Source organism: Hipposideros armiger, unplaced genomic scaffold (genome assembly GCF_001890085.2).
Source record: "Hipposideros armiger isolate ML-2016 unplaced genomic scaffold, ASM189008v1 scaffold_274, whole genome shotgun sequence".
NCBI lineage: Eukaryota > Metazoa > Chordata > Mammalia > Chiroptera > Hipposideridae > Hipposideros > Hipposideros armiger.
Window position 1 is genome coordinate 685,196 of NW_017731624.1, and position 14,925 is coordinate 700,120.

The window sequence follows — 14,925 nt, forward strand, 5'->3', positions numbered from 1 at the left end:
GCACTCATACATGTCCCATCATATATTAACCTTGATCCAGCCTGAATTTCATTCTCCTTAACTGTGAATAACCCAGCACTTCCTATGTAAGTGTTGCTATGAAGAAAATTAAAGGATCCTATCTGTGGAAGGCTCAATTTTTGGTCCCAAACTTTCTGTCAAAGTGATACCCTTAACATCACAGCCCAGTTTTAGGAAAACTCATTTCTCAGCTTCCCACATACATATACTCCAAGATAAACAGACAAGCAAAATCCTATTTCCAAAAGGTTTTATTTCATGTATTGCTTGATGTTAAACGTTCCTAGGCTTTGCATCTAATGTGTCAATGTGCAAACTATCTCACTCAAGAGAAACATGGCAGTTGTGTCCAGGAGAACACCGATGAGTGCCACATGCTTCCTAGGCACGTTTTAGGAGCTCTTGTCTTGGAGCAAAAGAAAAGGAGCACCTGCCGAAGTAAGAGCCACCCCGTGCTCCCTCAGACACAATCGGGGCACTTCCTCATTGATGACACTCTTCTATAAACGTGTGGTCCAAAATGGAACCCCTTTCATCTTTCATCATACTCAAAAAAAACACAGAAGGTATCATGAATTAACTGACCTTAAATCAATGTTAGAGAAAAGGGGAGAAAAAGCTGATGCACAAAGAAATACAATACACAAAAGAAAATATACAGTTTTATAAGCTGCACACATTTTGACAAAAAGTTGGGGACACAAATTTGGTTATTTAGATTATTAAAAATATCTATTACATGAAGATTTCCTTTCACATATTAAAAAAAAATATGACTGGAAACAGGGACGAGAAACTGGGTTAAACCAATCCCCAAGTCCTTGTCAAATAAGGTATCAATAAAAGAAAAGAAATTTTGGAACTTAAAATTAGGGGAGACTATATACAATTTGAGTAGGAGGTAGGGGGGTGACCAAACTAACCAAAATGAAGTCAAAATGATCATTCACATTTTAGTCTTTAATTTAAGCACATAAAACTGTACTACTTAATATATTTCTCCATAAACTTTTTGTGAAATTCAGATCGCAGTGTATCATTTACAAATCTTTTGTCTTTCTTCTGATCATCTACACCTTTTGCACAGTTCTTGAAAACGACATCATCATCCCACCTNAAAGCACACATAATATATGAGATATAATTACATTTATTTTATGTGAAATTAAATATACCTATTAAAAAATTTTAAAACAGAGGCAAAGTGAGGCAAAGCAATGTAAATAAGGTCAGTGGTTAACAGTATATACCAACTGACATATGATGAGACTTTTACACAATAATTATTAAAAAGAAAGAATAAATAATGCATCAATAAAAGAATCCATTAAATTCAAAACAATACAAAAAATTCTCATTAGGGACAATGTGTATTCTGTTTGGGAAATGAAGGAAAGTCTGAAGGATTGAAGCCTGTCATCTGATGGACGTTGACCTTGTGTTCACAGTGGGCCACCAAACAGGAAGGGGAACCACATGTAGATGGTTGCTCTCCTGGAGAAACGGTCAGAGAAACCCTGACTTTCCCTGCCCAAGGGGGGCCACAAAGTCAACCCCGGGACAGAGAGGAGGGATTTTATCACCCAAGCAATCCAAACTTACTAGAAAATAACTTTTACAACACTTTTAAATGAACTATAACATTATATAAAAATACATTTGTGGATATAAAAAAATCAATCCACATAGTCACAGAATCACTAAATTCAAGAGCTGCACTTCTTAGATACCTTAATGCAGCAGCAATACATCTTTTCCTCTGACATTAGAACATTCTCCCAAGATCAGAAACATAGATATCGCAAGACCTTTGGGCTCCTCTGTGAATCTAGAATTCCCATACAAGATTTAATTAGCTTATCTCTGGCCAAGCTACTCTGGGATTTACCCATAAATCAGCTTGAAGAATGCTTCAGTGTGGGTTAAAAATACATTCAGAACCTATACTGTTTCCTAACATGGTAGGGCACCTTATCCTCGGTGTTCTGAAAGTATGCTATAAATACCACAGTTGTTTGAATCACAGGAGGGAAAGGCAGAGGGCTGAGTTTGGTTTCCAGCCTTGCCAAGGACACCCTTGTCATTTGTCCTGGGACCTGGGCAGTCCCTTCTCAGTGTGCTTTCTTAGGGAGCGGTGAATGCAGTCATGACTGCATGCCACTTCTTGGATTATGCAGAAGTAACTGGGATGGTGAAAGCTTCATGCAGTGTGGCAATTTGGAATAGACTGAGGAAAGCAAATTATGTGCATGCACNTTACCCTATTCAAGCAAGTCAAGATCAAATATCGAGCACCCATTTTTTTGCAGGTGGAAGGAAGTGAGAATAAGTAACGCAAAGCCTCTAAGAAAGGCCAGAAGCTCCTAATCTAGTGTGGGAGAGAGTTATACCCATGAGATGGGCATAATTTGGAAAGACAGTTTGGAAGCAGGGAGATGGCAGCTGAGGGAGAAGGAGCAGTATGAGTGAGGGCAAGAAGCTAGGATAGTGCTGGAACATTTGAGAAACTACAAGCTGACCAGCATAGGCGCTGAGTGAAATGGTGGTTATTATCTTGAACACAGAATTTGCATAATTATTTAAGAAGTGGGAAAATTCCGTGAGGTTTAGAGTGTCCACAAGTAACGACCGTTGAGTTCCTTAGAAGGCTGTTTCTAAAACAGCAGAATTCGCAGGATCAGAGCCTTCAGGGTTCAAAGTGGGTAGTGGGGGTCGTCTCTCCCCCTCCCCACCACGCAGCACTTGAGCCCGATCAATCCGGACCTCACTTGCAAACATTCAGCCTCCACTCTCACCCCCCACCACCGCCAGAGGGCGCCTCTCTGCACCTTGATAGCTGTCCGCAGAAAATGCTTCCTCCCACCGCGCTGAAATCTGTCTGGGACCAGGCCCATCAAGGCTCATTCCCGTCCACACAACAGCCTCCTCCACAGATGAATACAGGCCTCCAACGCCTCCTAGCCAAACCCTGAATCTTCTCTTCTCTGTTGTAAATGTGGGGTTCCTTCAACAGTTTCCATTCCCCATTCTTGTTTTTTCTTGTTCTCTGAACACGTTCATTTACTTCTCCTAAAATGCAGCTTTGCCTTTTGACAGCCGGGCTCCCTACCCTCCGCCTCCTGTGTCAGCGTGCACCCCTCCAGGCACTGGAAACGTAGCAGTGAAGAAAACAGGCAGTAGGCTTGTTGATATGTGGAGTGGGAGAAGGTGGGATGGGGCAGGAGAGAACTAAAGTTTATTGATCGTTTACTATGTACCAGGCATTATGGAAAGAGCTTTACACACGTTTTGTCTTAGTCTTACAAAATGGGTTCTTTGTACCCATTTTGCAAATCAGCAAACTGAGGTTCAGGGAGATGAAATGACCCGACCAAAGTCAAGTAAGTGGTACAGCTGTAATTCCAGCACACCTCTGTCTGACCCCAGACAGGTAGACAGCTATGTCAAACTAGCACTGTGTCCTACACATCTTTAAATATCCACATTTAGANAATCTGTGTATATATTTCCAGCCCATTACTGTATTGTACCTTCTTTTAACTTTGAAGTTGGTCTGAGGCTGGGAAGGGCCAGTGAGATTAAGGAGAGGATTTCCACTCAGAATGTTTTCCATACGAATCCTTTCTTCTTCAGCTTTTTGTTCTTGCTCCTGTCAATGACAGGGGAAGATTCATATTTACTTACATTAACTCCAGGGTCAGTCTTCTCCTACAGCTCGTAGGGGTAAACCCCAAGGTAGTGCTGTTTTTTGTTTGTTTTCAAGACATACCAGAAAAGTCTCACTTATGAAAAGAAATTTGGCACTTTTATTATAAATATTTCATGGATTGTCATCTACACATAAATTAGTCTTTTCTAGCTCTGTAATTCTTAAGATGCATATTTAAATCTATTTTCTTTCTTGAAGTACATACAAAATTAACTGCTTATTTTGAGAGTAAACCAAAAAACATATTGTAATAATTTAAGAAATATTAAACATCAAAGACGTTTAATAAAGCAATTACCTCAATTTTTAAAGAAGGGCTATACAAAACTGTGATTAAAAATCATATTATTTTGAATTACTAACAATGTAAACTTGTATCTCTAGGATTGGTGACAAGTTATTATTAACCAAGAAGTATTTCCTACCTAAAATAAGACAAACTATCAAAATGTGTCAGTGTGCATGTACTCAGTTAACATGTATTTCTACTAATTTACCTGAGGTTTATAAATTTTGTTCTTATGATTTATTATTACTGACTTCCTGTTTCTAGACCTCTCATACCTTATCATTCACAAGCTTGTCTTTCTTCACTTTCATTTTAATATTAACCTCTTTAAACTCAAATCTGCCCTCAGTTTCACTCTTAGAATTACGAATATAAAATATCAAAAATCCTTAACCATAACTTCTAGATCTACCCAATTCCATGCTATCTTATACCAAGATAAATCCCACTTTGCTGTATCTTGGAGATAACCAAAATTGATGATTTAATAGATCAAGGAAAAAGAGACTGGGAGTCCATTTAAAATAAACCTGTTAAACCACTTGGAAAAATAACCTGATTTTCTATACAGGTTGATGATACTCCACTCTAATATCCAAATGTAAACAATGGATTTTATTTTTTTGAAGCCAAATAACTGGGAAGTGAGAAGATACAATTCTCAGGGGAAGGGGAATATTCTTTTAAGTCACTGCTCAGACTTTAAAGCTAGGAATATCCACCATAGATTAAGAACAGATAGCTTTCTAAAAACTATTTTTAACAAATTATATTGATGCTGTAAGTTAAAAGACATTTTTCTGAGATGTTAGAAAACTAGAAGTTCAAGTATACAATGTATTCAAACTTATAATGATAATGTATGTGATGTAATAAGGTCCGGGCCACACTGTGTTTAGAATATTATTTCCTTTAGAGTTACTGGTTGGTTGCCACACACAGCTCTGGAAAAATGATATCAACTCTTTTCATATTTGAGTTATCAGGCACATTATGCTTCATGAACACAGGCTAAAGGTTGAGCAGCCTGCAGGTCAAATCCAAACCACTCCATTTTTGTAAATAAAATTGTACTGGAACATTATCACGTTCATTCATTTATGCATTGTCCATGGCTGCCTGTGCTACAACAAGCAGAGTTGAAGAGTTGTGACAGAGTCTCTGTGGCCCCACAAGCCTAAAATATTTACTATCTCTCCCTTTACAGAAAGTTTCCCAGCTCCTGACATAGGCTGACTGGTTTGAAAATATTATTTTCGGGCATTTCAAAAATCAGCCACTAGAATGCCAGGGGAAAGAGGGACAAAAGAAATAAAATTGTCATTCAACCCCAAGAAACACCAACACATTTTTGTACAGAGATTAGACGAAACTCACAAAATTACAAATTATAACTTAATATTAGATTTCCTATCTAAAATGCTAATCTTCCCTAAGGGTTAACCAATCTATTGGGTTGTCGGAAAAGTCACGACGCATTTTTGCAATGAAAGACAGAGAAAAAATAACGTCATGACTTTTCCGACAACCTGATATTTAAATTGTCCATCTCTTTATGTATTCAAAGCAGTTAGACAAGGGAATAGAACAACTGCCCTCTAGTGGTGTGCAATGATGTTAGGAATGTTCTTGTAATTCTTTGATTTCTACAGATATAAAAATTATAAGCTGTTAAAGAAGTTATTCTACCCTATGCCAACCTTTGATGAGAATTGTGTTTTAAAATATTTTTCTTTTTCCTATCTGAATTCTAGCAGTCTTCAAAGCCTATCCCAAATTTGACCTCTTTTCTGAATTCTTCTCTGACCCTCCTGAACAACATGAACTCGACCTCCCTAGATCCTAAGCATTAACCTAGGTCGGTCTTTTCCCCCAAGTCTTCTTCCTCTTTTTTTAAACAGAAAAATTCTTCACTCAAGTGAAATCTTACACAGAAGTCACAAAAAAGCTGCTCTGGTCTGGTTGAAAAGTGGAGGCAGATAGTTCTATTTGAATGTCTCCGTGTATCAAATTCAACATGTTCCAAACAGAAATCATCTCTTTTCTCTCCGCCTAAACATGCCCTTCCTCCTGCATTCCCTGTATTAAATTAATATATGGTACCGACATCTACCCAGAAACTGGGGGTGGGGTAGGAGTCATCTTTGCTGCCACGTCTAATCAGTCACTTTCTCTGGTCAATTCTACCTCCTCAATGACTCCAGCGGCACCTGTTTACTTCTCTCAATTCCAACTTGTATTATGCATGATTCTCATAACTGCATGTGAGAGTTATTAGAACAGCCTCCTAAATCAGTTCTTTCCAATCTACCCTCCATACTTCTGCCAGAGTAATCTTTCTAAAATGCATCTTTAATCTTGCCGATCTCCTGCTAAAACTGACTAGCTCTTCATATCGTTTAGAACATAGTCCAAATTCCTTTAGTATTGATTTAAAACCTCTAACGCTCTGAATTGCTCTTGCTTCCTCAGTTTCATCTCTCATTTTTATTACTTTAAAGGTTGAAGGTATGTACTATGGATCCTATTAAATCCTTATAACTATCTTTGCATTAGACATTCTTTTCTTCCATTGTGTGAGTTGACAGACTGTGGAGACTCAGGTAAACTGCCGTAGGCTATATGAATCTATTGAAAGACTGCCTCAACAAGGTCCTGGAAAGAAGGCTGAGGCAGGAGACAAGGAGAGATGAGGATGGCCTCGTGACATCCATGGGTTCTTTGTAGGCCACAACTATATCTTAATCATCTTTGATTCTTCTGACACTTAATAGACTAAATGTCTGTGAAACAAATGATCAAACAAGTGAATGAAGAGCAGTTTGATGAGTATTATTAAGCAGTCTGAACTATTTGGAAAGAATTTTTAACATAACCAAGAGACTTAAGATGTCACAAAAATTATCACATTTATAGATCTACAGATGCTGTAATATCTAGACATGGCAAGAATAATTTCTAATATATAACTTGAATTGAAAAATATTTCTACTTTAATGTATGCAAGCAGATGTAAATATTTAGCACTTTAAGTTTGATTTTACCTTCCTGGCCTGCTCTTCAGCTCTTTCTTTTTTAATTTTTTCCAGTTCTGCAAGAAGAGCTGCAGTATCATCATCATCACTCTCCTCTTCAAAATCTTCATCTTCATCTTCCTCCTAAAAAACAACGGTGATGGCCCAGGAGATTGGAGAGAAAATGTACATTATTTATTTTTTCCAAAAAAAATTGCACTTATCAAATCTTAGGGGCAGGATTAATTTTCCTAGTAGGAAAAATAAATGCACCTAAATATGATTATAATCAACAACCAACCAAAAATTAAAACCCCGCATAAAAGCTTATGCATACTAAAATGTCAACCCCTGATGTGTTTTAGAGACAACAGCAAATATTGGGCTGTCGAAAAAGTCATGATGTATTTTTTTTCTGTTTTTCGTTGCAAAAATGTGTCATGACTTTTCCAACAACCCGATTATATAATAAATAAAGTACTTTTCAAATTTAAATGGTTCAAAGGGAATTTACATATGAAAATATTTCTAAAACCAGAAAAGGAACACTTTACACTGATACACAGTACACATGTATTACTCTGGGAATCAAAAATAATTTTATATAGCTTGAAACAACTTTAAGGTAGGAAGTAAGGATAATCAAAAGTACAATAAGGGTGCTAAATTCTCAGAAAAAAGCTAATTTCAAATAAATAATTTCAAATGAAACCAATTTCAAACTAATTTCATTTAAGTGTCACTTAAAATTGAGTTCCCTGTATTTAATTATTAGTGAATTATTTGATTCAATCTGTCAACTCTAGAATTAATTGCTGATATACAAAGAGTGCCAAAAAAAAGTATACACATTTTAAGAAAGGAAAAAACTGTATTAAAATTGTAATACTCAATTAATACCAATAACAAAAGATGAATACAAGTCATGTGTATACTTTTTGGCACCCCCGTATGTGCTTAATTAGATGCTATTCATGAAAGGTCACTCAGATTTTTCTCACTGTATGTAGAAAACTGCAAATTAATTATAGACTATGGGTCCCACTCACTAAATTTTAATGTCAATTGAAGTGCTAATCCTTAAAAATGTTCCACTTACATCATTTCCCTTCCTAAGTACAGAGAGAACCATTAAGTGCACTGCACATGTGGAGGGGCATTACTGGTATTGGGTTCAAATCTAGGAGGTGCTACTCATAGAGACCTCAGTCTGAAGACCCTCTGGAGGTCTACAACATGGTAGCCCAATCTCTATGGTTTAATATAGAGAACTATTTCTTAGAGAAGCATATTCTTTAATAGATCACTTCCTTATTTGGCTCTCCAGAGATCAAACTTGTTCTTGAAGTTTGATTAACCACATAATAACACTGTTTGTTATAAAATCAATTATAAAGTTTAGCATTGAAGTCAGGGCTACATTTGAATAACAGTAAGTAAAAATAAATACAGGGCAATGAAATCCAAAATAAAATAGTATTTCTGAAAACATGATATAAATAAATTACTATATGGAGATGAAAGGAGTTAACAAACATACATCCGTTAGAGGATCATCTGCGTCGAGGTTGGCAGCAGGAATCTGGTCTAACCGAGGCTTCTTTGACACCGAAGAAGAGGTTGTATGTTCTGGGAAAAACAAACATCACTTAGCTTACCGAAACGAATACTGCACTTCTTATAACATTTCAGGAACCTGTAGGCACAAAGAGCTTAGACTATAACCATCATGACAGCCTGGATCTTAACCATGGTGCCTGGCAAATAAACCGTTGGTAAATATTTGTTGACAGAATTAATGAAGGTATTGATTTTAATATGAGAACTGCAACCTCTCTCAGGAGAATTTAGAGAATAGTTTACATATGCTGGAAATATAAAAGACATTATAACTGATGTCCCTAGATGCCTTCCTATAGCCAGTGACAAAAATGGGAAAACTTCATAAACCGAAATCATGGGGCCTCAAAAAGTGTGGCTCTTGTAAATAATCAATAACTCCTTGATCTGAGCTGAAACAACGGCTGCTAAATAGCCCCAATCACCCTTTTCCTTCTAATATGGAAACATAAAATAGTGGAACTGATATTAACCTCATCATCTCTAATCATTTAAGAAAGTTTTGCAGCTCATACCAATATTTAAAAGAAAACAAAAGACGTAATCCATTCCAATTACCATGTGAAAAAAAACTACTGTCAACATAATCTTATGAGACAAATGTCTGGGGTAGTGTTTGTACCTCGGGTTGGACGATCTCTATTTTTTTCTCTTGCAGCAACTCTCTCTCTCTCTTCCAACTCTCGCCTGAAGTCACGGTTCCGAACCTCTTCAGGGGCATCCTGAGTGGTCTGCCTANTGTCAACTGTAATTGAAAAATAAATTTTAAAAAGAAAAAAAAAAGAATCTTAAGGGAACAGCATGCAATCAGCTAAGTTTTGATGATAAGGAGGAACTGAAAGATGTCAAACACATGCACTGCTTGAAGAGACAGAGTATACTGAGTACCTTGTCTCTGGCCAGGGAGGCACTGGTGGTGTGGCAGCCACTGAGCTGTCCTGTTCAGATCTCCCTTCAAGAGAACCTGCTGCAACGAGTGTGATTGGGGCACAGCCTCCAGCTGCTTCACATTTAGATCTCCCCACGCCTTCATGGTGAGGCCATGCTCCCCCAGTTGTTCCTAGTCAGTGACTATGCATGGCAGGAGTGCTACAGCCTGGCCTTCCCAGTCCAAAGCAGGCTCTTCCAGAGGGAAATCTTGGCTCTGGGCTCCCCACTGGCCTGGCTGGGACTTTCTCAGATCCCGCTGCAGTTGGAGGCTCCTCTTGCCCAGTGGCCCTTCCTCCCATCTCTCCTTTCACAGGTATCAGACCTATGTCAGGGACTGACAGCCCCAGCTGCCTACTCCTGCTCCCTCACCCCTTTATTCTTCACAGGGGTTCCCCCAATAAATCTCTTGCATGTCTAATTCTGTCTTAGCACACGAACTGACATGAAAGACATTAAAGAAGTGAAAAAAAAATTACCTTCTTAGTCCGCTCTTTTGACCAGGGGGCTTAACCAACAGACATGTATCTCTCACAGTTCTGAAGCTGGAAAGTCCAACATTAACCTCCTGGCAGATTTGGCGTCTGGTAAGAGCTCTCTTCCTGGTGTGCAAATGGCCACCTTCTTGCTGTGTCCTCACATGAGTGAGAGATCATCTCTCTCATGTCTCTTGTTTTAACAGCACTAATCTCATTCATAAGGGCTTCACCCTAATTCCCTGCCAAAGTCCCCCACTTCCTAATACTATCACATTGAGCATTAGGACTTCAATGAATGACTTTTTGGGACACATGGACATTTAGTACATAGAAACCTCTTATTTTGGCTATAATCTACTTAAAAACATTAAATGTATGTACAAGAAACTGTTAGGAAACCATTCAAGGCATCCTATAATTTCTGAAATGTATTTATAATTTGTTTTTTGTTTTGTTTTGTTTTAGAAAGTTGTGCTTATAAAAATATATATTGCCAAAAGGAAAAAATTAAGGGTGGAAGGAAATCAGGCAAAGGAAAAATAGGGTTGGAGAGTAACTAGCAGGGGAAGCATGGAGACAGGTGAGATGCACAAATCTGCACAAATCTAATTACTTGGAGAGGGCAGGGTTAAATTTCTCCTTAGAAAATGAAGAAACTGAATTAAGACAGGTGCCTGGAAATGGTGTAAGGGGAGATAATCTCCAAACAAGCACTGAATTTGCACTTACAGCTAATGTAAAGGAAAGGAAGAGTGAAGGGAGAAAACTTTAGGCAATCCCTGCCACCCAAGGCATTCAACCATGGCCTCATCATCAGCCTGTTGTTCTAAATGATAGCACAGCAGCAGTGCATTTCTCAGGGTCACCCAGCCAGGAAGTAGCAGAGACAATATCTAAGACGGTGCTCTTTCTACTACATTAATTTGAATGATAAGCCCAGGCACTGACCCCTCTAAATTAAGATATGATTGTGCTGTGGGCTTAAATTTCAGGACTAGATTAAGTCACTGCTAAAAATTTGGCCTAATTGAGAAAAGCAAATTGAGTTTAATGGAGAATTCAAGTGAAGAAAGAGATGGGATTCTGGGGCGGTCAAATTATTTCTGTATCCAAATGAATGACTCATAATCATATCAATTCTACCAACTCTCAGGCCCCATATCTCTGAACTGAGAGAATTAGAACGGATGGGTATTTTTCACGGAACATTATCTCCACATGAACTATGGTTGTTATTCATCTCCCTTCATGCTTTAGCAATGGGAAACTGACAGCTCCTTCCTTCCTTTAAGGGCTAAAGTAGGTGAAAGGGGAGTTGAAATGATGCCCTGGCTTTGCAGGACACATGCATTTCTCTCATTTTCAGAGCAAGAAACCCCAGGAGAGGAAATGTGCTTTGTAGTAATAGCAGGCACTGGGGGCGGGGTGGGCTAGCAACCTCAATGTTCCCTTCTGAGTTCACACTTAGCTCTATTGAGGGCAGTGGGCTAGATGGTCTCCTGCCCTTCTCAAAGCATCTGCCATGGAATTAAGTGCTGGACAAAAAAGGTAACAAAGAAGATATTATTGCACCAAATACTAAAGATTTGTAAAGAACTTTGCGTTTTATTGCCTTCTCACATCATCCTGAGAGCAAGCTGCCATCCACGCCTGGTGACAGCTGAGGAAACCTGGGCCCTGTCCCCATGGTCTGTGATCTTGCTGAAGGCCACCGTGTTAGAATGTGCTAGGGTGAGAACTTGAACCCAAATACACAAAATCATGCTCCTCACTACTGGAGATTTGTCAGGGTTTTAGCAAACAAAGGAGGACAATGATATTTAAGAACCTAAGACTGTGAATTAAGCGNCCTATATTTTATCTTTGTGTGAGAAGGTAGGTCTCTACTTGAATATTGCTTTGAGAGTTGGCTCAAATCACCTTCTCCTTTTCCTCTTCCACCTCTTGCGGGTTCAAAAGTTGGCCTAGCTGCTGTTGTCATCTTTTACGCTTTGAAGAAAAATAATATCAAATTATTTTCCATATGACACTCTCATTTTATAAAGTATTAATCAATACCCATTCTTGTGAAATAATTTTCATAACTCATTCCCCAAAACTTAAATAACCTCAAACAAAAGTTCTAAGGGAAAAAAAAAATGAGACAGGGTACAAGAAATATGGTTCCTTAGGCAGCTCCTATCTCATACAAAAAATTTTTGTCATGAAGATCTGAATTTGTGTTCCTGTTCTCCTTCTGGTTCTGTGGCCTTGGGCAAGTCGCCAAGCTTAAGTTTCTGTCATCTGTGGAATGGGAATATTCGTCATAGAATTATTATGAGATTTAACATGGCAAAACTCTTGTAAAATACAATATTGCCATAACTAAGTTTTAAAAATTCTCAACTCAACCTTACTCCACCAGACTCCCCAAAGTTCACATTTTATCTAAACCTCACCCAACAGAAAATAGGCTAGTAACTACAAAAACAAAAATAATATTTTTAAAAAATCACAAAAAAAGATATCTTAATCACAATTACTGAGTGTCCTGGAGAAAAGTGTGCTAAACTTCAAAGACAGTTAGTTACATGGGAAGAATTCTCCAACAACCTTTTGTTGGCCAACTTTCTCTTACGGCTACCAACGTAATATAAAACCAGATCTTTTGTAGGTTATAATTTAAGGGATGTTCAAAAGACAGGAACCTCACTCCAAAAGAATTGATACAATCAGGGACGCGTTATTTTCCTTTTGGTTTTGAACAGCCGCAAGAATACCACACAACCGATGTGGCTACTGAAATCCCGTTAAGCGTCGGAAAAGCAAGTGTGTGGAGGAAGCTGGGGGAACTGGTATGTGTCTAGATTTTCAAAAAAGGTAAACGGATGTGTCCAGAGGAGAAACGGGGTTTCCTGCCGCTGGAGGCGCCGCTGCCGCCTCCCACCCCCCTCCCCCGCGCAATCGTCACTCTCGCCCCCCGAGAGTTCGCCTTCGGGAGGTCACCAGGAACTCGCTGACTTTTCACCTTGCCCTACTCGGCAGTAGATGCGGGGCCCGGACCCTGCTTAACGCCGCCTGCAGAGCTGCCTACGCGATGCGCTCTCCGCGGCCCCCGGGGACTCGAGACGCTCCCACCAGCGCTGGGCTCCGCCACCTGCCCGCAGCTCCAGGGCCTGCTCCGCCCGCGCTCGGTTCTCCGCCGGCGACGCCGATCCCAACCGCCCTTTCCCGCCCCAGTCGGATAAGGAAAGCAATCTGCGATCTTCCCACTGCTCACGTTGGCCGAGGTCCGAGGCAACAGCCTTGGAAGATCATTCAGACACCATTACAACTCTTGGCTCCCAGAAACCCCTGCGCTAGAGGCCAAAGCCCAAGACCCGGAAGTAAACCCGGAGCACTTGAGCCGCACTTCAGAGGCGAGGCCTCGACCAATCCGCAGAGACCGAGGTGGAAGTCAGCGTGACGACAGCAAGGGGCCGGGCTGAAACGGCCCAGGGGGCGGGCGTTTGAAATCCGTGCCTTAGAGCAGACCCTAAACATGATTTTATACCTTCAAGAACCAATTACTTAATGTCTCTTCCGTCTTTTCCTTCCCCGACCCCCTCCCAGACTCCTTCATTCCGGTACTGCGTGGACGGAAAGCCCCGGGTAGCCGACACCACGGCCCCGGCTAGCGAGAGAGAGCGTAGAAAAGGATTACACCAAACTGTTTAAATCCAACGGCTTCTGCTGCCTTTCTCCTGAGCTAGACCCAACAAGCCTAGAGAGTTGGGCTTCGGAAAAACTAGTATTTTCATTTAATTGGATATGAAGAAAGAACAAATATGTACGGGGGCAACCACGATCTTTATAAAGGTACCATTCCTGCAAAAAATATTAGTCTTCAAAGCAAAGGTTGTATTCGTGTTGTTTGGTAAAATTTTTACTTTAAAAGCTAAGTTCTAGCGGGAGGGGAGATGTCACTATTAGAGATTCATTCATTTATTAATTGACATTGGGCGTTTAGAACGGTGGGCCCAACTGCCAGGAGCACGAGATGGAATTACTATAAAATGGCTACTCGTGTGTTAGGTGAAGTTTTAAAAAGACAACGAACAGGAAAAAAATCATTAATTGTCCTTTTTCCCTCCCCTCCCCGCCAACCCCAAAAAACACTCTGGGCGCAGGGATCTTGTTTGCTTAGTTTATTTTGGTATCTCATCACATAGTCCTTGGCTATAGTAGATCCTCAATAAATTATTTGTTAAACAAATGAAAATTCAGCTCCTTCAACTTAGTTTCAAATGTAAAGAGCTCATAAAAGTAAACAGTAGAATGCTTATTTTCCCAGAAATCTTTCAAACTTTTAAATGAAAAAAAGTAGAAATCTCTTTTCTCCATAAAGTTCAAGACGTAAATCTTGATTTTTCTTACTAAAGGTATTCTTCCCCAAATTTCACACATCTCAGTAAAGACACTATTATACTAGCTACTTACACCCAAATCCCAAGATTTCTACTTAAGTTCTTTTCCTTCACTCTTCACATCCAGTTCCTTTGCAAGTCTTCCCAATTCAACTTGCAAAATATACCCTACATTTCATTCTAATGCCAATACCCTACTCCAAATCACCATCATTTCCCTCATGGATTGTTACTGCCTCCTATTGGATCTTCCTGCTTCCACCTTTGTCCTACATTCAGTTTTGTATATAGCAGCGAGAGTGATCTTTTAAAATTATGAATCACATAATTTATGAATCACATAATACTCTCCTGCATAAAAACGTATTATAGTTAGAATAAAAATCAAATTTCTTAATATCGCTTGAGGACCCATCAGGCCTGGCCTTCCTACCTCCCTGCCTTTACTTCTAATCAGGCACTTTCTTACTAAGTTCTAGCC

The 14,925-nt window shown here is 39.4% G+C and overlaps 2 protein-coding genes across 3 annotated transcripts in view; one reads left to right on the plus strand and one right to left on the minus strand.

Moving 5' to 3' along the window:
• Positions 1–254: 254 nt before the first annotated feature.
• CWC15 (CWC15 spliceosome associated protein) lies at positions 255–13,425 on the minus strand. 2 transcript variants are annotated; one of them, XM_019657175.1, is made up of 7 exons: positions 13,319–13,425; positions 11,913–12,048; positions 9,276–9,391; positions 8,574–8,662; positions 7,064–7,177; positions 3,552–3,670; positions 255–1,135 (listed from the first exon to the last, which is right to left on the minus strand). In XM_019657175.1, exons 2-7 carry the CDS (start codon positions 12,038–12,040, stop codon positions 1,006–1,008), a joined length of 696 nt encoding a protein of 231 aa, XP_019512720.1. In that variant the 5' UTR covers positions 12,041–12,048; positions 13,319–13,425; the 3' UTR covers positions 255–1,005. The 2 variants fall into 2 exon arrangements, with proteins under 2 accessions (XP_019512720.1, XP_019512722.1); XM_019657177.1 differs by having other exon boundaries at positions 13,067–13,390.
• Positions 13,426–13,513: 88 nt separating this feature from the next.
• LOC109390558 (lysine-specific demethylase 4D) overlaps positions 13,514–14,925 on the plus strand; it is a 29,477-nt gene continuing 28,065 nt past the window's right edge. Inside the window, exon 1 of the mRNA XM_019657174.1 lies at positions 13,514–13,896. The gene's annotated coding sequence lies outside the window, so the exon portion shown is untranslated. The remainder of the gene's footprint in view (positions 13,897–14,925) is intronic.

Bases quoted from the DNA above. Each gene is read 5' to 3' on its own strand.
- CWC15 (XM_019657175.1), bottom strand. From the start codon at position 12,040: ATGACAACAGCAGCTAGGCCAACTTTTGAACCCGCAAGAGGTGGAAGA. The intron at 7,178-8,573 runs GTATGTTTGTTA...GTTGTTTTTTAG, and splicing joins CAGATGATCCTCTAACGGAT to GAGGAAGATGAAGATGAAGA. The intron at 3,671-7,063 runs GTAAAATCAAAC...TGTCATTGACAG, and splicing joins CTGAAGAGCAGGCCAGGAAG to GAGCAAGAACAAAAAGCTGA.